This window comes from Ascaphus truei, chromosome 2 (genome assembly GCF_040206685.1).
Source record: "Ascaphus truei isolate aAscTru1 chromosome 2, aAscTru1.hap1, whole genome shotgun sequence".
NCBI classification, from domain to species: Eukaryota; Metazoa; Chordata; class Amphibia; order Anura; family Ascaphidae; genus Ascaphus; species Ascaphus truei.
In genome coordinates this window covers 426,555,513-426,581,721 of record NC_134484.1, presented here as the reverse complement: position 1 = coordinate 426,581,721, position 26,209 = coordinate 426,555,513, and the positions used below count along the sequence as shown (strand labels likewise).

Here is a 26,209-nt window from a genome sequence, read left to right as displayed (position 1 = left end):
CAGGGAACTTAATTCTGCAGACACTTTAGCCAAATGTGTTCCCCAATCTGTGGAATAGATGACTACGTCATCAAGGTAGGCTGCTGCATATTTGCTATGGGGTACCAATATCTGATCCATCAACCAATGGAAGGTTGCAGGCGCACTATGCATTCCAAACGGCCTGGTCCGAAAGTGAAACAGACCAAGGGGAGTGGCAAAATCAGTCTTTTCCTGCAATTTTTCTGTTAAAGGTTTCTGACGATATCTTTTGGTCAGATCCAACGTCGTTATATAACTGCTCTTTCCTAGCCTCTCCATCAATTCATCCCCTCTGGGCCTGGGGTATGCATTAAACTTGGAAACCGCATTTACTTTTCTAAAATCGATACAAAACCGTGTAGCCCATCAGGTTAAGGCACGAACACAATGGGGCTACACCTCTCACTTCGTGACCTTTCTATCACACCCAATTTGAGCATGTTTTCCAGTTCTATTTCTACTACTCCCCTTAATTTTTAAGGAATTCGGTAAGGTCTCTGTTTCACTTTCTTACCTGGTTCAGTTTCGACATGGTGTGCAATCAGATGTGTTTTCCCTGGTAATGGAGAGAACACATCAAAAAATTGTTTAACCATATTTTGTGCCTGTACTTTCTGTTCGGAGGACAAATCCCCCCCCCCCCCAGTTGGACAATCCCCCTTTTCCTTCCAGGGTCTACTGGTGGTTCCAAATCTAACACAAACAGACTTTCTTGAGCTTTCCAGAGCTTCAAAAGATTTAGGATAAATTTGTTTTTCTCTCCTTTCCCCTGGCTGCAATATTTCATATTTTACGGGTTCTACTTTTCGTGCTATGTCAAAGAGTCCTTGCCATTTTGCCAACAACTTAAACTCTTTAGTCGGAAGAAGTAAAACCCTATCCCCTGGCTGAAATTCTCTTGTGCGAGCCCCTCTCTTATAATTCTTTTCTTGTGCTATTTCTTGTGCTATTTTCTTGTGCTATCTCGTAAGTTTTCCTGTGCAAACAACCCTAGACTTTCTAACCTTTCCCTAAGTTTCAATATATACTGTGCTACATTATTTGCCCATGGGATTTGTTCTTCCCACATTTCTTTTACCAAATCAAGGATCCCTCTTGGTTGTCTTCCATAAAGTACTGTAACTCAAAAGGTGAAAATCCTGTGGAAGACTGGGGAACTTCCTGAATAGCAAAGAGAAGAGGGGGAAGCAGTTTGTCCCAATGCCTCAGTCTTATTAAACTGTTCAACTACTCCATCTGTTTGAGGATGATAAACCGAGGTCCGTACAGACTTTAATATTAACTGGCCACAGACCTCCTTCAAAACCCCTGCTTCCCGAGTTACAGGCCCCGGTATGGGGTGCCAGTATCTCCTGTGCAATTATATATCCCGGTCATGTGACACATGACAATTAAACATGCAGGGCGATACCGGCACCCGACCAGGGCATGAAATACGGGAAGCAGGGGCTGAAATTGATGCGGTTCAGCTCCGGAGACCCACTGCATCAATAATATGTTATTAAAATAAATGTAGAGGGGAAGGGGAAAGGAGGGGAGGATAGCTCTTACTACAGTCTATGTATATATAGGTGCCAGGGGTAAGGAAAACTGGGCAGAAAGTAACACTTGCCTAAGCAAGTGAAAACGACCCCTATATGACTAGCACTCAAGGACGGAATAGTATAATCAGATTAAAATGAAACCTTTATTGATATATGCAATAATGAGTGAACAACACTCTGAAATAAACACACAACAATAATCTTTAATTAATTAAAAAAATTATTAAATCAATTGAATAAAATGAACCACCTCCAATATGATACCACGCTAATGGGGGTGGTGGATAGAGGAACTATAAGGCACTGGCACCATGCAATAAATGATTCTAATACAGATGGTGCCTCAGGGTGGTAAGTGTGTATGAATAAGTGTATACACGGAAGGTGTGGTATATGAAAGTATAGTATGGTATATACAGTCCTCACACCTCCCAACCACCCCAGGCTACAGAGATCTACAGCAAGGGATAAGGTTGGAAATACACTTTGCTGATAGGTAATGATGTAAAAACCTAATGTAAAGCAGTTATGCGGATTGTAGCCTGATAAAGTGGATATTGTGAGCTAATACTAGCCAAGCTCACAGTAATTCCACTAAATAGGGAGTGACACAGGCCAAATGATCCTGGTAAGCAACGCAATTAAAATACAAGTAGTTTACAAAAACTAGACTACTGTATAGCTAGGATAAAGTAACTGTAGATTGGAGACCCTGGATACATGATATAAATAAATCACAAAACAGAGTGTCCAGTCAAACAGATATACATATTACAGACCCCCACCCGGCGTGGTGTATTCATGAACACCACAGAACGTGGAATGCCGGATGGGGTAGATTAACCAAATGCTAACCATATGAAAACGGCAGTTCCCTGCACTGAAAGGACTGAGGGAGACTGCCGAGATCGTGCCTGCACGCCGCCGCGCTGACAGGTGATGTCACAGAGTAGCGCCCACCACCGACGATCGTTTCGCGTCACACCGACGCTTTCTCAAGGTGGCCCCGCCTCTGCAGCAGCCGAAGGTTTAAATAGCCAGGAGTTGCTATGGCAATGATAGCGCTATGGTAGGTATAATTCTGCACACTCAATAAAGGAGAGTTCAGGTCATTTAATGTTTGTGTATTCATTTCTATTTGGTGGCAGGCGACCTTATTACAAACCAAGTATAGGAAACCATGGAAATGATATGTATTAAGAGCATAAATGCCCATGTGGATGTTAGGATAAACAGGCAACATATGGATCTACATATAAAGGTAAAGGTAAGTATAGTACAAAGAGCTGCTCAATGGGGTAAGCAGTATTGTGATGATGAACACAGCAAGTTTGCAATGTTAGGTGAAAGAGGGGGGGGGGAAGAGGGAAATGGGATAGCACTACTTACTTATATTGAAGCTATAGATATTATGAAGCTGGGTATTGTCCTGTACATAGATGAAGAATACAGGAAATCTATGTGGTGCATATCATTGAGGGTTCAGCCGATAAACGGGGCAAACATAAAGCCTTCATTGAGTCCCTGGGGATAGAGAGTGCCCAAGGTGTGGATCCACTTGGCCTCCTTTTTAAGGAGCTCTCTATCCCAGTCTCCTCTGCGGATGTTCATAGGTAGTTGATCTATACCTTTAAAACATAATTTTGACAGGTCACCTCCATGGGCACCATTAATATGTGTAGCAAGTGGTGTATCGGACTTGTTCCTAACCGTCCCTATATGCTCAAGGACCCTGCGTCTAAATTGGCGGCTGTTTTTTCCCACATATTTTTTGCCGCAGTTACATATAGCTTGATATATCACCCCGATCGTTCTACAATTCACAAAGCTGCGCATCTTGAAAGTTTTTGTATCATCCCAGTTTCCAAAGGTTTTGGAGACTTGAGCGTATTGGCATGCACGGCAGCCCTGGCATTTGTAATTCCCTGGGGATCTCTTATCTAGCCAGGTTCCTGTAGTGATGGTTTCCAAATGGCTACGAACTAGAAGGTCTCTGATATTAGTAGACCTTCTGCTGACCATGGTTGGTCTAGGCTGGAGGACTTCCCGAAGATCAGTGTCTTGTAAAAGGACATGCCAGTGTCTATTAACTACATCAAAGATGTTCTGCCATTGCCTATTGTATGTGCCAATAAGACGGATGATCTTCCGTTCACGTGGTTTAGGGTTTAGTAACAATGCGCGTTGTGTCCTTTTGGCTCTCTTATACGCTTTTTTGACGCTATTGTTGCTGTAACCTCTCGCGAGGAAGCGTTGGCGCATGGATTTGGCTTGTAGTTCGAATTCCTCATCATTAGAGCAGTTTCTTTTAACTCTAAGAAATTGGCCAGTTGGAATGCCATGTATGAGGTTTTGGGGGTGATGGCTATTGGCATGAAGGAGACTATTGGTAGCTGTAGTCTTACGGTGAACTGTAGTCTCAATTCGCCCATTCATTCCTCGTGTGATTTTAAGGTCCTGAAAGACTATACAGTGTACTGTCAATCCCAATTTCATATGTCAATCTTAGGTTGAAATAAAATAAAACCATGTGATCGCCTGTTAGAGGTGCGCATCGAGAGGGATTGATTCTATCTACTCTCACTGCACGTCTCTTCCAGATTGATGCAGCCCGGTAGGATTCACATAGTGGGAGTCCCATTCAGAAGCGGGGAACCCCGCTGTGTTAATCCTGATTAGCTATTAGTCAGGTCGCAAGGATTCCACTAGCACACGCGTCCTAGGACTGTTCCTTTGACGGATTCCGCGCCCACTGAGTGACCAACCATCACGCTACATCTCTACAAATTGGGATAAATTGGAAGTCATCGACCCTGTCCCAGAGATAATGAGCCAGCCAGAAGGATAAATTAAACATTTCTGTAGTAAATAGTAAAAAAAATTGGAACTCCGGTATGTTCCAAAAATAAACATTTAAGTTCAACATCAGTAACGATTTCTTTGACATGTGGCTGTTTAAGAAGGGTAAGAAGGATTGATTGAAAGTCCTTGATCGGATCTTTGCGAAGTTTAATATATAATAATCTATGATATATCTATATCTATCTATATATATATATAATATCCCCCCAATCCACATTGATACAAGCCTCAAACCTCTTATTAATATCACTTTTGGTGGCACCTTCTCCGTAAACTGCCTCGTCTTCATATTCTGGGGTTTGTGAAGGAGCTGCTAGAAGATAAACCTATATACTGTATATACATCAGACAATTAGCTCCTAGTAGTGAGGAGATGCTGTGCGACTCGTAACACCGCAGAAGAATATGAAGTTGTTTTACACCCCCCTCTTTGAGGTACAGGGGTCCAAAACGTCCTATGTTGATCTAATGGCTGCAAACTTTGAACACACCTAATTTTATCACCCCTGTAACTCAAAAACGACTGACCAACTTGTGCTTTCCGCAAACATTCATCTTGCCAATGTAAACTGAAATTTGTGAGAGAGTTATGAGCAACTGAGAAAGGGGGGTTATAATGGAAGACTTGGTCAAACCTTAACTATGGATGCCCTACTGCGCATCCATAATATATATATATCAACACAAAATAAGTATTCAGCGCTAAAAGATGTACAATAAATGTAAATCCTGAACCAATAGAAGATATTGATCAACACAATAATGTCCCGGTATGTGAAAAGAAAAGGACATAGGGTAGATGGCCCAGATGATTCTTTGGGTCAGAGCAGATTCTGTGAAGTATACCAATTTCCAAAAGGATCTAAAAAAAAAACACCGCATGCCCCATAGTGTATTATCGTTTTAATACATATAGTACAATAGGTTGAAGAAACCTTAGCCCCGCCCCCAATCGAAATCTGGGCTTTCCCTGTTTAGCTGTTTGCCGGCTTCTACATCAGCTGCTGAACGCCGAATGCGGCTCTCTTCATGGTGCTGCTGGAGCCTTTCCCTTGGTAGATTTTTTACACACTGACTGAGCCTAACGGAGGCCGTCCAGACCGGAGGTTGCAGCAGGGAGCTGATCCATCTTGTCTCCAGTGTGGTTCCGTGAATACAGCAAAGCAGAATTTCCCACCTGTTATCAGGTTTTTCAACATTGCGATTATATCACATTTGTGAGGGTGCATTTTTAAGGTTTCTTAACCTAGTATATGTATTAAAACGATAATACATTATGGAGCAGGCGCTTCTATACATACACATTTCAAAATGTAAAAACTCATTACCCCCTTTGGTAATGGGAAAATGCCAAGTTTATATAATGTGGCTGTTCTGAATGATTTCACCATATATGTTGTTAAAAAAAAAAACATTGCGTAATTTGTACTGTTTATTCTCTGGGAATGTGTGACTTCAATAGACATATTTCAGAAGTGGAAAGTCGGCGAGATCAGAATTTCCCCCCAGCTACTTATTGCCTTGTCAGAGGGCATGATTTGACATGTACAATACCGTGGCTACTAGGCCCCCACGCGTTAAACTCAAAATGATAGGATCTTGCGATTGTCCTGCTCTTTATAAAAAAACTAAAAAAAAAAAAAAAACCTTCTAGCCTCTGAGGTCACTATGGTAATATGGTAAACCTTTAGCCAGCACTGGGTTCTGATAAGAGCTACATTTTAACCGCCACATACTTCAAACAGATATCACTGAAAGGAGCATCACATTTTACAAATAAAAAACGGCACTGAGAAATGTAAGTAAAATGTAAATAAAGACAATAAAATGCAAGAACAAATTGGCAAATCAGTGCAGACTGCTGCTTTACCTCACTGCACAAACACAAATTCACTAACACACACACACACACACACACACACACACACACACACACACACACACACACACACACACACACACACACACACACACACACACACACACACACACACACACACACACACACACACACACACACACACACACACACACACACACACACACACCACAAGGGCAAAACAGTTATTGTATCTGCTAAAGGAATTGCTTTGTTAGAAGGCCTGACTGGGGTTATACAGGAAGAGTGCTGAAAAGGTGAAACCTGATATGAAATACAGTGTTCTTCAGCATAAATATAAACTTCCAAAGTAACTAAAACCTCTTTTATTTAAACAACCAAGTTCCTCCATCTTACCTTGGGTCATTTTCAAGTTCTTGTCGTGCTGTCCAATCCTGGTTCTCTTGATGCTCGCATTTGTATTTGTACAGGTTGGAGTGCAACAGGAGAATCCACACCACAAGATGATGGAATTACCAATTGAATTGAGGCTACTTTAAAGATATATTACGTATGCTAAAGGAACTTTACAGATTGACAACACACCTATGCTGTATACTACATTGTCATTTAAAGGGGGATTAAATGTGCCGATCAGAAGCAATCATGAAAACAAAACACACAAACAATGACTTGTTGATGTATTTTATTGTGAGAGAGGGAGTTTGGTAAAAAACTAGAAAATGACTATGATATAACAATGAACATAAAAAGGTACGTTTTGTTTGTTTTTTTTTTCCCCTGCAAAAAAAAAAAACATACAAAAACAAAAAAATACATGAATACAGGAACAAATTGGCACAAAAATGTTAAACATTGTTCCCACTTCCCAACATTGTATTGTAAAGTTATTCTAATTTGGCTTGCTAAGGAAATGACTATTGTGATGGTTAGGCTTATCTGAAACTGCAGAGCATCATGCTATTAGTCACACAGTGGATTTCAAAACATAGTTTTCATATTAGAAACTAGATAACGGTAAGATTACTTGATTGCAATTGTAAAACGAATACATTCCTGTCTTAAGTTACCTGTTCTACAGTCCAAGGCAAGTATAAATGTTAACATAACACTGTTAAATCAAATCTCAATGCAAGAGAACCAGTTGCATCTCTACTTTAAATCTTATCAACTTTCCAAATTTTCATACTAAAATATATTATTGTATTAATACAAACTACAGTTTTATACACTAGACTGTGTAATAAATAAAGAAATATAAAAATAAGACACATAAATATAAAAGTTTTCTAAAACTAAAAGGTACATGTCAGTAAGAAGGGTATTAATACTGCCAGGTGTGAAGACATACAGTACAAAACGTTGCACAGACTTAAAACTAAAAAGAACTTAAAATAATACTGATAGGTAATCTTAGCTAACACCATTAATACATGGGGTCCATAATAGTTAGCATTTTGGAACAGTTATTGGCAACAAAGATACTTTTCACGGAAAGGGTCATGAAATTAATAAAGTGTGTAACAGTTTGAGTGTCCTATTAAACAAGAGACGGGGCAAACAAGGGACAAACACAGAAAGAAAGAGTACATCGAAAAAAATGAAAGGATGGGAATAGATTTTTGAAAGATGATTGGTATGAACTCCTGGAAATACCAATGCCACAATGCTAGTTATTACAGACCACCTATTGAACAAAGGCAGTTTCAAGCCTTTAAAATACTGAAAATGGCACTTACAGCACAGAGGTCTTGCATAAGGCCAAGAGGAGATACATAGCTTCATATCCTTCATATTTTTTTTTAACTACATATTCAAGCAATTACGAACACTGATTTTTGCTGTTTTTCCCAGAATAAAACAGTAAGTCCCTGCAATCGGAGCTTCATGAAAATCTTAATTACAATGTAACCACATCAATAAGAACACACCCTTTATCCCCCCCACTTTGCTGTTTTCTTAAGGCTAAAAATATGCTGTAAATTATAAATGGCAAACTATATCGTCTATAAACCTCTAACCTTGCGCTGGATTTACAAAGGTAGCAGTTACGTTTAAAATATGCATTATCTGCAAAGGAATTCTGTAGTGCAGAAGTTCTCACATTTTCATCAAATAAAATACTGAAGCGGATTTAGTAAATGTTTGAACAGTAATTAAAATAAAAAGTGATAAAAATGTCTCCCAAATGTACAAATTAACCAACACAATAATGAAACGTAATACTGATAAAATAAATGTTTCCAGATGTGTGTGTGTGTGAGCAGAATGAGTAGGTTCTTTAAAACCTGATTACTTTAAGCTTCTGAGTCATTATTTCTATATATATCTTTGACGTTGCATGTAACAAACTTATTTCCTAAATTTTAAAATTGCTGTGAAAACTTACTAAGTTTGAGGTTCAGGCACACCTGGATTTTTTTTTTCTTTTTTTTTCCTTTTAAACACAGTAGTGAACAGAAATCACAGTATATAAGCTACCGTGTTTCAGAGAAAAGCATGTATAATATAGAATAAACTTCATTATAACGTCAAAAGACTTTTCTGTGTTGGAAAAAGAGGAGATCATCTAAGGTTGGGTTATGTCTTCCTCCAACACATTATTTTCTGTAACTTCTTGTTCCAAATTCTCATCTTTAGCTACACATTCTTCATCCTTCAAAGTACCTTCCAATTGTTCCGTTTCACACCCTACTGCTGCCTCCTCAGCTTCATGTACTACAACACATTCTTTTTCTTCCTGTACGTCATCTGCATCTTTCTCATTCTCATCCTCTTCCTCCTTTTCGCTGTCTTCATCCCTGGTTATGCTCTCACGCTCATCAGAGTCTATCTGAGATGGAGATGCTTGGGAATCTACGTGCTCATTGCTGAGGTTCTCTTGCCCAGTCTCCTCCTGTTCCATGCCATCGCGCTCTTCTGCTTCCTTCTTGCAGTAGGAGTAGCGATGATTCATGTGCTGAGAATAGGATCCGGAGTGTGAAAATCGTTTCCCACATTTGTCACATTGGTAGGGCTTTTCTCCAGAGTGGAGACGCATATGTTCAATTAAATGATGTTTGTGTTTAAATGCCTTTGTACAGATTCCACACTCGTGTGGCCTTTTACCTGCAATAAAAAGCACAGTTGAGGCAAATTGATTGTTTGCATTTAATATAAGAATCCATATAGAAGGGATTTGGGCCCATACTTGCTAAGCTGTGATACTCCATAAAACACCTCACGGCCCATTTAACACAACTAATTAGACTATTGACAATATAACCTTTTGTAAATGTATATGCTAAACTCCTATAAAATGTGCACTGGTTTCTACAACTCTGAAAGACTTCAGAAAAATGAAGGTTGTAACCTGGGATGAAGAATAAACAAATAATTGACAAGCTAAACAATTGATCTGATCTAAAACTGTATAAGAACATACATCTATATATCTGTATATATACATACACATCTCTCTCTCTCTCTCTCTCTCTAATAAAGAATATCACTTGTGAGCACATTCACATGTCTTAGACAGGTCTGCAACCCTGTCTTTCACCATTATCACCTAGCATACAGTGCTTCCACTGCAGCAAGGGTTTCTGGGAAATGACATGCAAATGGGCACACAATGTGTCCCCTTTTGCCTGAATCCATTTTTACATGGAACCCTTATAAGCAAATGCAATGCGGTGGAAGCACTGTATGCTTAGTGATAATGGTGAAAGGCAGGGTTGCAGACCTGGCAAAGGCTGCGCTTATAGTGCCGGCAACGGCAACAGCGACGTCGCGTCAAAACAAATGCATTGCTGCTGTCGCGTGCGCTTATCGTAAGCACGGCGTGGCGGCTTGGTCGCGATCGCTGGAAGTCATCTCAATTTGATTTTTCCAGCAACCGTAGCCTGACGTCGCCGGCACTATAAGCGCAGCCTAAGACATGTGAATGTGCTCACAAGTGATTTTCTTTATTGGCTATATGCTAACGGTGGTGTTTTTTGTCGCCTTTTTCACCCATCATAACTTAAAATGTGTATGGTGTATATATATATATATTTCTATCACACAAATGTTCACTACAGTCATAGTCATGTATTGAATATACTGTAACATTTGATAAAATAATGATGAGATTCAATATAGTTTTGTTTCTACGCATCAAGATTTCAACGTGGTTATTCTTGGTGATGTTCAGATCTTTATAACCTTAAAGTTGCAATGCCAAGAACGACCAATTTCTACTAATGGCAAACGTTTTCCCAGCTGGTCTTCGAAATTTAAGTGCGCATACAGACGCAGCGGCCGTTATTCGAACATATCACGCGTTGTACCTCGGAATACCCATGTCATGGCGCATCATTATCGCATGTTGACTCGTGTTTTATAGAGTGCAGAAAATGTCAATTTAGTGTTCTGGTTTTTAAACACCTGCAAATTGACACAGTACTGTACACATTATAATTCATTCATTTCTGCCACGGAAACGCGAAGAATTGCACCCAAAGAAATCGGGATCCATGAAATTCAAACAAAATCAACCGCGTGATTGGCCGCGTGGAGTACAGCACCGCACACGAAAACGGCTCTGTGATATGTTCGAATAATGGCCGCTGCATCTGTACATGGCCATTTCTAGAATCTGATTCCCGAGTGTAAGAAACAGGAGTAACTCTCCTCCTTCAAAGACCCCGCAGTAAATGAAGACATTCAAACATTACTTGTCTGATTTAATGGGGGGGTGGGGGGAGTTTAACTCATTGAATCTATCCCTGACCACAACTTCCGTTGGTTCTATAATAATTGTACTGTATAATATAGAACAGATTCAATTGTATTCATTTTTAGCAATTACTAGCACACACACTAGGAATACAATGCAAAAGATGAATTTCTTCAACACAATTAAGATATAGTTATAATTTACCAATAACACACACTGTATATACATACTTGTGCAATAAAAGTGGTGATAATTGTATTATTTTCTTCTAATCGAAATATAAGTAAAACGTATTCACACAGCAAATGTGATCCATGCCTTCCTCTACATAGCTGAAACTCTTCAAATTAGAGTAGCTTAACTTAATGGAACTCTTGGCACTGAATGTTTAACTATATTGTATTTGTTTTACTGTAATGTCTTATTTTTTTTTAAATTTAAATTAAGCCCTCGAAATATACCAAAAAAACAGTTATTTTTCATCAATGAAATATATGGTAGACTATGGTATTTCAATAATTACATGCAAAGTCCTAATGGTATTGCAATAATCACACAAAAAGTCCTAGTGGTATTTCAACAATCACTTGCAAAGTCCTAGTATGGTTGTGAAAACGGTTACATATGAACATACCTGTGTGTTCATACTTGTGTCTTAGCAGTGAACTGCTCTTTTGGAATATTTTATCACATAGGTCACAGGCGTACATTCCATTCTCTGTCTTCTTCAGTTTCTTTTTGGGTGGAGTGGAGTCAGAATCATTTTGATCTTCCACGTTTGACACTCCTTCTGAACTTGTATCCTGCCTCTCATCCTAAAATGACACATATTATATTATCTTCAAAACAAATGCTTTTTGTGATGACAAATAATAAAAGTAGCAAAAAAGGCAAAGCATTATAGACAACTCGAGTTTTCTAGGAGAAAGCCGCTCTGGAGGTACTGATTAGGCACAAGTTGGCCAACAATTGTATTGCGTATACAATAGTTATGTTCAATTTTGTTTATTTTGAAGATAACTGTCACAATTTCATACTGGTCCCATTACTAGCCAATGACAATCACAATGGTTGATACTACTAATCTTACCTAAAGTAACACATTTTTACCAGCCATATTTAATTCAAACTCATTTTTCTGCCACTAAAATAGTAAGCATTTATTTAATACCACATACAGTAACATAGTAGGTTAAAAAAATATGTACATCTACAGAGTTCAACCTTTGTTAAGTTTGTATTGGGTGAGATATGCATACACAATGAGCAGTAAATGATAGGCAAAATACCATAAAGCAGAAAACATAGACTAGATTCCCACAGATGTGATAGATACCAGCCCAGTGCTCAAGGGGTGAATACACATCTGTGGGAATCTAGTCTATGTTTTCTGCTTTATGGTATTTTGCCTAGTATTTACTGCTCATTGTGTGCTCCTCCATTCTTTGTTTCTTTTCATGCACTGGGGATCCGGGATAGATCCTGTTGGGGTTGAGCCTCAGGAAGAGACCTATTCTCTGGGGGCACCCTACGTACCCCCGGCAAGGTAGTATCTTTCTGAATTTTTATTTTCACGTCTTCGTTAACGTAAGTGAATTAGCGCCCAGGTATTTCTTTTCTTGAGATATGCATACTACATTTATCCAAAGGAATGCAAACAAAATAAAACCAGTGCCACCGTTACCAATTCTGTTTCACAAAGGGAAAAAAAACCTTCATCACTCAAGGGAATCGCAATTATATCGCCCCCTGAACCAATGCTCTGTCTTTGTTATAATCTGGTCAACATATCCAGGAATAACTTTTCCTTCTAAGAGAGATCATTTTTGAAGTGAAACTTCTTTAGTGGCACCTAGTCATGATGGGACAAAACTGGAGAAATGGAGACGAAAATGCGAAACGAAATGATGTCACGTAATGGCCGCCGCTCCCCTCACACGCCCGCTGTGACATGCGGCGGCGTTCCTAACGGCCGCCGCTCCCCCCACACGGCCGCTGACATATGCGGCGGCAACAGCCGCCGGCACCGCTCCTAACGGCCGCCATTCCCCCCACACGCCCGCTGCCATGCCGCGCATGTGCAGTAGTGATGGCGCCGCTGACGGACGCCACGCATGCGCAGAAGCGGCTGGCAGCGGCACCATTCCCCCCACACGCCCGCTGTGTCCATACCTCTGCTAGGGGGGGGGGGGAAGGAGGACAGAAGGGTAGTTGTGTGTGTGTCTCCATACCTCTGCCGTAGAGGAGGAGATAGGGGGGCTTGCTTAGGGAAGGGGGAATCAGAGACAAGGACAGCGCAGCCAATCCCGAGCAGAAAGAGACACACTGACTGACACACACACACACACACACAGTGACTGACACACACACAGTGACTGACACACACACACACACACAGCTTTTTTTTCTTAAAATTGCCTTGCAAGTCCTTTGTATTGACCCTGCATATACTGGAACTCGTACTCCTATACCTCTCTTGGAGGTATATGATCCTCTTTCCTCATACGTCAGATCTTCCACCGTTTGGTGGCTCTTCTCTACACTTTTTCCAGGTCAATGGTTTCCTGATGTACTTTTTATAGTAAAATTGCCATAATCACACTCCATATTCAGAGGGGTGTTCAGGGCTACACTTGTGCTTAACTTCCTGTCCATCCCTGCTAAGTTTTATGTTTGCTAATATCCCAGTAGCCTTTGCAGTTGCTGACCAATACGATTAGTGCATGGCTATGTACAATTACGCCTAACTGCTTTGTCTTCAAAGACAAAAAACATTTTGTCCTAGCATGTTTGCAAATCTCTGCCTGCTTAATGTTGCTACCAAAATGTATAACCCATTCATGTAACTATGGGACACCTTATCTGCCCACACTTCCAATTCATCCAATGCCTTCTGTACAGAGGACGTTCTACAACCTTAAATAGCATAGTGTAATGAACAAGGGTGGGATATTTGCTATATAAGCCCACCTAAATGTCACTGCTAAAAAAGGATAAAGAGCAACAGCCTTAGTACAGAACATTAAGGATCCCTTCAATACCTGAACAATCTCAATATATACAGATCCTTTAACTAATTCTCAACCCAGGCGTAAATACCGGCAATCAATTTCCTCCTATGTAGCACGGTATCAAAAACAAAACCCTTTGCAAAATTCTAATAAATCCCATTGCTAATTTCTACTCACTTCCTCACACATTCTAATCAGCTTAGTTTCACATGGCCTATCCACCTGGAAAAGGTATGTGGGTATGTAGCACACCAGAACAGTGCAAATAAATGCAAACAATGCGATACTTGCGCACAATGCCGGAGCTCCTGGTTCAAGGATGGCCAATCTGCAGCAATCCCAGTATACAGCAACAGGGAAGATGATCCAGGGCTCCACGGGTTTTTAGCAAAAGAATGTATTCATAATACACGTACACTGTATATACACATAGTGTATTATGAATGAATTCTTTTGCTAAAAATCCACAGAGCCCTGGATTATCTTTCCTGTTGCTGTCCACCTCGAAAACCATGCTGATCACAAATAATGTTGTTATTCTCCAATGTGTATTTCTGAATCACAAGTGGCTTCTCCGCCATTGATGTCAGGGACTGTAATCCAATGGTTGCAATTTAGCCCCTTCCTTAAATAAAGAAACCACATATGTTTTATTACATAATCTTGTCAAACTGAACATGAGAGCCGAGTACCTTATAAAATGTGGAGTAAAAGCCATCCCTGCCATGTGTTTTATTTATCTTTATTTTTGCAAGTCCCTCTGCTAGATACATTTAAGTTGATGTTAAAGTCGGGGCTTCTTTTCTCAGTGATACTTTGATAGTGGATACTCTATGCTAGTACTCTTCAAACTATTTTGTAAAAGGTCCACATTATAAATAATTTACAAGTAGAAGAGCCAGAAATGGGATAATTTCTATATCTAAAAGACTTAATAATGACCATAGTTGAACATTTTGAAAGCATTTAGAACAGTGTACCATATACTTTTATCAAAGTCAATGAAGGGATAAACCAGATATTACTATAGACCAGTTATTTTCAACCGGAGTTCCGTGAGCACCCTCAGGGGTTCTACGGCCACCATGGGGGGTAGAGCTTGGACAACTCTCCCAACCGTCTCAGGCCCGGCAGCGAGGCGGCACCCCAGATAGCAGTGACCCAGCGACGCCCGAGTTCAGCAGCAGCCGCCTGGTCACTGCTATCCTTTCTATCCCTGCTCCTGCAGGCGCTGGAATTCGTGTCAACTTACGGCTAACAGGAGGGAGAGGATCAGGTGAGAGCGTGTGCTCTCATCACCGGCAGCTCCCTTTAAATGTGTGTCTGTGTGTGAGTGGGGCAGAGTAAGTGTGTGTAAGTGAGAGCGGGAGAATAAGTGTGTGTGTGTGTGTGTAAGTGAGTGGGGTAGAGTAAGTGTGTGTGTGTGAGAGGGAGAGAGTAAGGCTGCGTCCATAGACACTTCGCCCGTGCGGAGGTGCGCGAAGGCTGAGGGAAAGGGGGCGCTTTCCCTGGCCATGGTACGCGCGCTGTCCATGGGCGTGTCTAGGGGCGGGCCAGTGACGTCACGGAGCTGGTTCTCCCTTATTGGGCGAACCACTCACGAGACCGACTCTTCGCGCCAAGAAATCAGAGACAACTGATTTCTTGCGCAACGTGCGCCCCCTCCCACGCGCACGCATGCCGTAGAGACGCGATCACTGCCTTTAGGAAGTCTGATTGCTCAGCGTGCGGACGCGGCCGAGTGGTCCTCCATACCATGGACGCAGCCTAAGTGTGCGTGTGTAAGTGAGAGAGGGAGATAACGTGTGTGTAAGTGAGAGGGGGAGAGTACGTGTGTGTGTGTAAGTAAGAGGGGGAGTGTGTGTGTATAGAAGAGAGGTGGAGAGGGATCGTAAGAGAGAGAGTGTAAGGGGGGAGAAACGAGGGAGAGATGGGGAGAAGGGGGAGGGGGGGAAAAGGGGGAAGCGAGAGACTGAGGCGAGAGACGGGCGAGGGTTGGGGTTCCTCAGAATTTCACAAACCAAAAAAAGGGTTGAAAACTACTGGTATAGAGCATCAAAGATATAGCAGCAAAAATAGAAAAGGTGCATGTATCCCTGCAAAGTGTGGCCACACTTCATATAAAGGCAAAAGGAACAGAGAAGGGAACAGCACACTATAAGGCTGCGGTCCCACTAACTACTACAGCGCATGATCAAGCCCCGCCCTACCAGTTACTCCGGTCCCAGTTCCTACTTCCTGAGGACACGTGCGCGACAGGTTTTCAGGCAGGCAGGGGAATTTGAGTTTTGCATTCGCGACGGAGGCGTGGCGACGCCCCCGCCGGCGGTTCAGCCAATGAGGGCGAACCAGCCGCGGGACGTCATGGCCACGCCCCCGCAAACCCACAGCCACGCCCCCTCCCGTCGCAAACCTTCCCTCTCCCCTCAGACAGCAGATCGCGGTGCAGCGCTGTGCACGCGCCGCCCCCCCCCCCCGTCGGGCGCGTGCACAGCGCTGACTGGGGACTCAGCCCAAGTAAAGATTCATGGACTTGACATCAGGAAAATGATCGATTGAAGCATGCTTGTGGTGAAAAATCAGTTGCCTTTTACTCCAAAGAAGCAGGCAAACGTCCAGAAAAACGATCCAGGCCACATACAGTAGCCTTTCATCAGGCAGGTTTGAACACCTGTCCCTTCTCTGTTCCTTTTAAGATATACTTTTATCACTTTAGCTTTATAGGGAGTTTCAGTGTTAAAAACAAATGACTTAACGCAAATGACTTAACTGTCTGAGCACCTGACATTATAGCAATAGTACACCCCAGTCCAATGTCCTTTTTGGGCTGGATTTGGCCCACAGACGCGAGTTGTATTCTAAGGCAGAGAATGTGTTAAATATCTTATTAGCTCTAACTTGCTCATTCTTATAATCCATACTTTCATTGAGCATCTCACCTTGAAAGGGGCCTATATTTTATTTTCTAACCATTTAGCCATTGATGCATTTACAGAGCATAGAAACATGAGAATGATAAAAGCATTTCAGCTGAAAACTACTAACATCTTTTACAAGGTTTATTATATTTTTTGTTACTGTGAAGGGATGCCTGCATACCCCCCAATTCCAATGCTCTGAATCCTTCCTCTTGGCTTTCACATTCCTCCTACTGCTGCATTGGTTTAAATTAGTTTCTTTTACACCTGTTACCGAAAATGATACACTAGTATGTGTGTACACATCCAACACGGATCTCACATGACACTGTGGTGGAGGTTATGTACGGGTATAAAGCGGACTGTTTTGAATGTATAGTTACAGCCCGCATGTATTCAAACCCCAAATCCTTCTTTTTCATTTAAGGAAAGCTAGGTGAATACTTAGCTTTATTACGCAAAGGCAGGCATCATTTGACATCACTTTGGTCAAGTTCATTCTCCACTAATTCTTCATATTGGTTGCCAGCACAAACGCTGCTAAGGAAGCCCACACAAATAAACAATGCACTATTACACAGGGATGCATAAGGACAAGTTCTATGTATCATGCATTTAACTTCAGTTTTGGAGCACTGCGTTAGTTTAAAGAAGCAATCCAAGCGGCTCTTTAAAAAAAAAAAAAATATATATATTTTTTTAAATTTTAATATATGCAGCCTTTTATTAAACTTATTGAAAACTAATTACCTACGCTGCCGATCGATTCGTTCTCCCGTAATCAAGCAGCAAAGATCCTGCTTCACCGAATGGCTGTGTAACAGGGACTTATCCCTGGTTAAGAAACTACCTCTAAATCCAGCAGGGAACTGGTTAAGTGGAGCCAGGCAATTGAGCAGACTCCACCTACCTAATTAGGACAGGTTTAAAACTCCTGCTGAAACAGAACAAGAGAGATTCTCCTCAGCATACAAGGTGCTGTTATGAGGAGAGAGTCTGGAAGCACATAATACTGTGTGCTGACTACAAGGCACGAGGGGATATGATCTGAAAAGCATTTTACTGATATGCCTGTTATTTCTGCTACATTGTAAGTAGCCTCTGTTGCTTGCGCAATAATTTTATTCATAAACGTACTTCACCATACTGGTATCTTTTTCATCTATAGGTACATCTCGTTGTGGAATTCGAATATAGGACTTGTTCACGTATTTATCCTTCAGGTGTTGTATATCCAGGCACCTGTGTCTCTGATTTGCGCCTTTTTTTTTTTTTTGTACATATATAGACACACACACGTGTTTGGGGTGGTAACCAGCTTAGCTAGCCACTCAGAAAGGGCTGGAGTAAATGTTTAGTTACTCTCCAAAGTGGACTAGACCTTGATTTTGTTTCTTTTTGCCTTGTTAAAGGAACAGGCTCAATAAAGCCAGGATTTAATTTCATCCTATTCAGTTTCCATTAAATATACCTCTGCACACATCTCTTACAGTCTGCCTTTCAGTTTCAATCAATATATCAGCCAATGTAACTTAGCAGCTACAATGTATTCTTGTATTACTAAGGTAACATTATCTATTGTTATAGTTCGCAGCTCAAACTGCTGGGAATATTGGCAACAAATGATCACAAACAGCAAAAGTGTTGCAAAGATCTTGCACTGCTGAGGGAGTGCGTTAAAACCTGCTACAGATCTCAAAAGATGCTAATTACATTAAAACTCATTAGAAATAGCATTAAGAGTTGAATAATAATAATTAAAAAAAAATAAGTTATTTTGTACTACAGAACTGATCTATTTAAAAAAAAACACAAATGTAGGATATTGCTTGGATTGCTCCTTTAAGAAACAGATTTTATTAAAGAAAGTAAAATACAGCATGTTCGCTGCATCAAAAACATATTCAAATACTTATATGCGGAGTCTGGAATGCACAAAAGGCTTTTTTTTTTAAAGTTTACATTTGTTACTTAACCCTTTGGCAGCGCAATGGTTAAACACCACCTGTGAATTTCACCATGAAAAGCACATCACAGAATCTGAGTCAAAATGTAGAGACAATGGGTCAATGGCAATGAATACGTTGCTATAATGTATTGCACTATTTGTTTTATGGTGGAGTCAGATTTAGTCTGTTTATTTTAGGTGTACTGTATTATTAAAAATGATATTTTAATTGAGTGAGTGCACCATTTAAGTCGGTACTTTGTGATCTTCTCTGATCTCTACAGTATATTTGGAATCAAATGTGAGAATCTTATCACCCAAGTACCTTACATTTGATACATAAGCATTGGCAATTTTGTAACATTGTTCACCCTCACATCTTGGTTTTGGCCAAGAGACAAAATATGTAAGATGCACAATTCTTTGCAGACATATTCTATTACAAGTCACAACTCCTAATTATTCCTTTATATTGATAATGACACTGATTATAAAAACGATATTACAGAAGGAGCGGCTCAGTGACTAAAGACACTGACTCTGTAAACAATAACACTGAGTTTGAAGCAGGGGAACCGGGTCAGTGGCATAGTAAGTGAGACATGTGCGGGCTCCTGGGCAAAAAAAATTCAGGTGCCCCATTAATACTGACTGCAATTTTTTTCTCTCCGCCCCCTCCCTCTCCCCCCCCCCCTCCCATCTCTCCCCCTCCCCCCTCCCCCCTCTCATCTCTCCCCCCCTCCCCCTCCCATCTCTCCCCCCCCCCCTCCCATCTCTCCCCCTCCCCCCTCTCATCTCTCCTCTCCCCCCTCCCATCTCTCCTCTCCCCCCTCCCATCTCTCCCCCCCTCCCATCTCTCCCCCCTCTCCTCTCTCCCCCCCTCCCCCTCCCATCTCTCCCCCCTCCCCCTCCCATCTCTCCCCCCCTCCCCCTCCCCCTCTCATCTCTCCCCCCTCTCATCTCCCCCCCCTCTCATCTCTCCCCTCCCTCCCCTCTCATCTCTCCCCTCCCTCCCCCCTCTCATCTCTTCCCCCCTCCCCCCTCTCATCTCTTCCCCCCTCCCCCCTCTCATCTCTCCCCCCCTCCTCCTCTCATCTCTCCCCCCCTCCTCCTCTCATCTCTCCCCCCCTCCCCCCTCCCATCTCTCGCCCCTCTCATCTCTTCCCCCCTCCCCCCTCTCATCTCTCCCCCCCTCCCCCCTCTCATCTCTCCCCCCCTCCCCCCTCCTCTCATCTCTCCCCCCTCCCCCTCCCATCTCTCCCCCCTCTCATCTCTCCCCCCTCTCATCTCTCCCCCCTCTCATCTCTCCCCCCTCTCATCTCTCCCCCCTCCCTCCCTCTCATCTCTCCCCCCTCCCATCTCTCCCCCTCCCCCCTCCCATCTCTTCCCCTCCTCCTCCCCCCGCATCCTCCTCACTATCACCAGCTCTCTCCCTCATCACCATCAGATCTTCCCCTCATCATCATGAGGTGTTGAGTCTGAGGAAGGGACACATTAGTCCTGAAACATTATCTGTACTAAAGCTCTGATGCTGTGAACACTTTATTGAAGTTTTTCGAAACTCAAGTCTCCTGTGTGCTCCTCCTTTCCTTCATTTTTGTGCCATTATCAGGTCCAGCCTTGAGACGCCGGGACCATTGGGAGGTAAGCACCAGAAGCAGAATTATACTTGCATGTCTTTATTAACAGTGGTGTGCCATTTATTTCTATGATTGCTCCTCCCTCATCATCATATTTCCCCCTCCCTCATCATCATATTTCCCCCTCATCATAACTCATCAGATCTTCCTTTCCTCCTCCTCCATGCCTACCTTTGGATGGTAACTGGCACTAGAGACAGGCGGGGGGAGATGGTATGCGGTGTCGGGCCCCCGGTGTTAAACAGAAGGTAAGCCGGTAGAGGAATCAGCACTTACTACACATGCAGAGCAGAGCGGCACGAGGTGAGGAGTGCACTCTAGCAGTAGACACCGGAAGCAAGAAACATTTCCGGTCGGACCGCTGGGGTGCGCTCCTCCCCGGCCGTTCTTCTCTGTCTGTGTAACAAGTGCTGATTCCTCTACCGGCTTACCTTCTGCTTAACGCCGGGGGCCCGACACCGCATACCATCTCCCCCAGGAGTGCCGGCCCCCGGTTTGCTCGGGCTATAGCTACGCCCCTGAACCTGTTTTAGTTCCCAGTGTTACGGTAGCTTCTTGTGAGTTTCCTTATTTCACTGTGCCTCAGTTATCAAAAACATAGATTGTAAGCTCATATGGGCAGGGACTGTGTCTGTAAAGCATCCTGTGTGCAGCGTACCGCGCACTATTGGGAGAAAAGCACTCCATGAAATAACGTTATTATTACATCGAGTCATAAAAGTGCAAAGCCAAAGTGATGGAGGAACAAACAAAAAAAGTTTTAGTAGTCTAATGAAAGGATCTAAGTGTCACAAAGTGTATACTAGAATAACCCATTTACGTATCGCTTATTTAAAAGTCTTGTGTAAAACACTGTGGAGTTATTGCGTGGAACACCTAACTTATTTGACTTTGCTGCATTTCCATAACTTTGCCTGGATACAGGAAGTGCAGACATTATTTATATACCCGCTTTGTTATATTTAAGGGACAGGAACAGATTTTATTCTTTATTTAAATGCATGCAACATTAAACTTAATGCACACAAACGTATGGGCATGAAGTAACACCTCCCACTGGTCCATTTAATCAAATCGCCCACATTATTTGATGCTGCCAATGGACGAAAGAAACCAACAAACTAATATGATAGACTGGACTCTCTCTACTATTTAAAAGCCAGATATTTAAAGGAATATAATGATGGTATTGCCAATTAACGGGCAGTCATGTGTAAGACAAGAACGAAGGACAGTGGCATGTTTAATAGTTAAAAAGTAGTGGATTCAGACAATAAAAAAAAATGTAAACAAGTACTTTTAAGTAATTGTTGGAACTTTTAACATTTTAACAAATGCTTTGGAGAGTTTTTACAATCTTTAATGTATTATTATTTGGCGATATAACCGTGTGTTAGTCCTCCAAGCTGTGTTCTTTGTTTGATGTGCTTGAATCCAATGTTCCTGAAGAAATGTACAGCATATTCATTTTTCATGGGATAAGAATAAGTTAAAAAAAAAACAGATACTTTAAGTGTGATTGATTCTGTAAATGTCAAATACAGTGATAACTTGTTAATAAAAATAAAATACACAAAAAAAACGAACAATGTGGGGCTCATCTAGATGTGACTGTGTGTCAAAGTCTGAGAGGACATTTCCTATTGTGTAACTACCGTAGAAACTAGAAGGGTAAATTATCTTACTATATATACTGTAGGTGTCAGCTATGTTGATCATGAGTGATCACAGTTGGTGAACAGAAGTGCTAGTGACCAAACAGTTGGACTAAAATGCAAATGAAAAACATCCCTTAAAGTGCAGTTCTAAGTGCATATATAAAAGTAAACTCCAGGTTTGCTGCGTCTCAAACGTTGGCTTTGCAACACAAATCTATAGAAAAGAAGACGAGATTGGACAACCACTCCTATTATATTAATTGTGTGAAATGTGTTTTTGGTAAAAAGGCAAGTATTGCACGTAGAACAGATACATTTAAAAAGTGCACATGACAATAGCAGTCAGCCTGTCCGCCGTCAGCTCCAGGGTCCCCTGATCTGTGACTTGCATCGGGATCTGCTGCTCAGTGTGGGGTATCCAGCATGACGACCCTCCAAAGAGTATCTTTTGTGGTACAAAGTCTCAGGGGTGTCTGCTAAATAGCAAAACACTTGGTGCTAGCACACCTGGGTAATGTCTGGTCTACCCTGTGAATAGCTTTACATGGCAGGCTCCCTGGATAAGTATGTCCTCAGCTGACTGTCAATTGGGATAAAATGATCACAGGACGTTAACACGGTCACAGGATATTACCAGTGCATGCTAGAATCTTTGCAATAGTGCGGTACAGTATAAAACTCCTACGCGTTTCGTGGTCTTACCTCATGCTACTTCATACATTCCCTGATGAAGTGGCATGAGGTAACGCTACGAAATGCGTAGGAGTTTTATACTGTGTAAGGCTATTCACAGGGTAGACCTGACGTCACCCAGGTGTGCTAGCACAAAGTGTTTTGCTATTTAGCAGAAACCCCTGAGGCTTTGTACCACAAAAGACTCTTTGGAGGGTCGTCATTCTGGATACCCCACACTGAGCAGCTGATCCAGATGCAAGTCACAGATCAATGGACCACAGAGCTGACCGCGGACAGACTGAGTGTTGTTGTCATATGCGGTTTTTAAATGTATCTGTTGTACGTGCAATACTTACCTTTTTACCACCACTACATTTTATATTACAGTGCATTTTATATTTACAGTGTTTTCATGATGGAAAACGTAAATGTAAAATGCATAGTATAATGACCAGAAGGGAATTTTTGTTGACTGACTATACAAGTCATGCATTACTGCAGTTTCCTTTTCACAGCAGCCGATGCTGGATGTTGGCAGTGCTGAAACAGAAACACTATTTAATGAACAGGCTGAAAGAGCATGCGAAACAGCTAATGTGGGCTGAAGGAGATGCTGGTCACAATGAATCATTTATGTAATGGATTATTGTATTTCACAGTGAGTGCAGCATCATTGACCGTTCTATGTATAGCACATGCCAAAACAGTGACATGTACATTACAATTACATTAGAGTTCAAAGCCAACTCATGTTATCAGTAAGAGATACTTAGAGGCACAGTGTGCTATGGTATTTAAAAGCACCATAAGCATTTCATTTAGTGCAAAACTTGAAAGAATACAGTACAGTATATGGCACTACCACACTTCTTAGTGATATTTCAATTGCTTCAAAATACAAAGCATACAGTATGTTCCTGAAACATACTCTGTTTTCCAGGACCTAGTGGAGAGATATATGAAATAGTAATGTACAGAGCCTAAAATGTTGGAGAGTGTATTTGATAAAATAGCTTAATTTTGTGATTTACTTATAATTGAAAACATAGTTTAAGTGGGTTGATTACAGATGAGTTGCAATGTGTGTTATCACTGGGGCAGACCCAGAGGAAAGCATAAAAATACTAAAGGATCTGGAACCCCTGGAGCGGCCCGCTAGGACTAGGCCTGCATTAGGCCGTCCTCGTACTGATGGAAAGGGAGGAAGAAAACAGAGTTCCCCCATCCTCCCCCCACACCCCCCCAGTATGTCTTCCCCCTCCCTCCCCCCATAGACCTTCCCCCCCCCCCACCAACTGAAAAATACCCATTTTGGGACAACATGTTGTTTAACTCAGTTGAAAAATCTTGTCATGTGCCTATGACACTGTCGTTATCATTTGGATATATGTTGTTCTCAATAAAAAAAAGTGATACAAAACATACTAAAGGATTATGAACTATGTTTAGGCCCTGAAAATTACTAGAAGTAGGGTTTTGAAACCTCTTAGCAGTCAATATCGATAGACTATACACTGCACAGGCCTGCCAGTTAGCTGGGAATCATTTCCCTCTTACTGCTAGTATGTGTTCCGTTGTGTGACAGTAACTACACACGTTGGTTGGAATTATGGTTTTCTATTTTAAATGAAAAAGATGGTAAAAGCATCACGACAAATCTTACACATTTGGTTAAAACTGGTAAAAAACAGCAGAGGAATATTGAGGTAGAGTCCCTCAATTACTAGTGCTACAAAGCATATGACCCACTTATGAAAATAAATACTGCATCCGGATCACTTGTTGTATAGAAATGCTGTGTGGAGCTATATGAATAAATCCCTAGTTGGAACTCGATCTGGCAAGGATAAAAAGGGGATGTCTGGGGGAAGTCCTAGGACCCACCCAGACCCCTTATATATAAATCCAGCACCTATATGATCCAGTGAACCTGGGGCAGCCCCCACTTTTAAATAGTAAACGTGGTGTACTCACAAGTCCATTTTCTCATCCGGATCTGTGTGCTCCTTGCTGTGTGTAGATACAAACGAAAATCACCCTTGCCGAGGGGGAAGGATGGATCAGCAGGCACAACTGTGCAGGAAAGAGTTGCAAACGGCTGGACTGGGCTGAAAAATGCTTTATTTAAACATGGATTTAAAAACCGAGAGGAGGGGAACAGACCCCTGCACCTCTAACGCGTTAGATGTGCAGGGGTCTGTTCCCCTCCTCTTGGTTTTTAAAGGGTGATTTTCGTTGGTAAAAAAATATTGAATTTAAATACGTCCCAATACTTCTACATTGTGGACAATGCTAAGCTTGTTTTTCTAACAGGAGTGGCTCAGTGAGTAACAACACTGTGAAACAATGACACTGAGGTTAAAGCAAGGAAACTTTGTTCAATTCCCGCTGTCAGCTCCTTGTGACCTTGGGCAAGTCACTTTATCTCCCTATGCCTCACGCACCAAAAACATAGATTGTAAGCGCATCTGTGCATGTGTCTGTAACGCATTCTATTCTCCCGGCTGTAGGTATGGGAGAGATGTCCTCCCTACGCACGCTCCAGTACGGAGTTTTTGGGTGAGTAGCGTATTAGAAAAAATTCTAAATAAATAATCAAAACAAAATACACCGGAGAAGATCAACCCTGTTTTTGTGAGATTAGAAAATGGTTACAAATACAATATATTTACATGTTAATGCAAAGATCTGCTGGATTGCACCTATTTATTTAAAATATTTAAATCCTTTGTGGACCTTTTATGATTTAATGATGGCTTCATGTTTGATTGTTTTTAGAAATTACGATTTATACCTGAAAAGAACCACACCTAAAAAAAAAAACATTCTGGTGATTTATTTCCTCTAGAATGGCTTAATATACAGATGTAGCAGGCGTCACTACCACCGTGGTGTGCGCCAGCAGCTGCGACAACACGTTAGCCCCGCCTCCTTTTCACACACAGTTAATGGTGTCTGCTGCTGCTGGGGCATTGTGTCTCCCCGTTACAATGCACCAGCGGGAGTAATAACGGCTACTGTAAATGCCAAGGGATTTTACTCATCTCAAATGTTTTCAGACGCCCGTGTATTCAATGGGGACAGATCTGTCCAGGCTAGGTTTTTGGTTTGTTGAATTTATTATTTATAGTTCGCCACGCATCATTGTCTAACATGGGGGTGGGCGACTCACTTCCTCAAGGGCCACCAACAAGTCAGATTTTCAGTATATCCCTGCTTCAGCACAGGTGGCTCAATCAGTGTCTCAGTCAAAGACTGAGCCACCTGTGCTGACGCAGGGATATCCTTGAGGACTGGAGTTGTCCACCCCTGGTCCAACATATACCCAATTGAAATTCCAGGCTTATCCATATGCCCGGATGTGTTTTGCTATTCAAAATGTCCATGTGGAAG

The 26,209-nt window shown here is 41.8% G+C and overlaps 1 protein-coding gene across 4 annotated transcripts in view; it reads right to left on the bottom strand.

Moving 5' to 3' along the window:
- Nucleotides 1-6,935: 6,935 nt before the first annotated feature.
- The window catches only part of ZEB1 (zinc finger E-box binding homeobox 1), a 119,108-nt gene continuing 99,834 nt past the window's right edge, over nt 6,936-26,209 (bottom strand). For all 4 annotated transcript variants that reach the window (XM_075587709.1, XM_075587707.1, XM_075587708.1 and 1 more), the window contains 2 exons: nt 11,601-11,781; nt 6,936-9,375 (listed from right to left, as the gene is read on the bottom strand). In XM_075587709.1, coding sequence (XP_075443824.1) covers nt 8,837-9,375; nt 11,601-11,781 — 720 coding nt within the window. In that variant the 3' untranslated portion in view covers nt 6,936-8,836. The remainder of the gene's footprint in view (nt 9,376-11,600; nt 11,782-26,209) is intronic.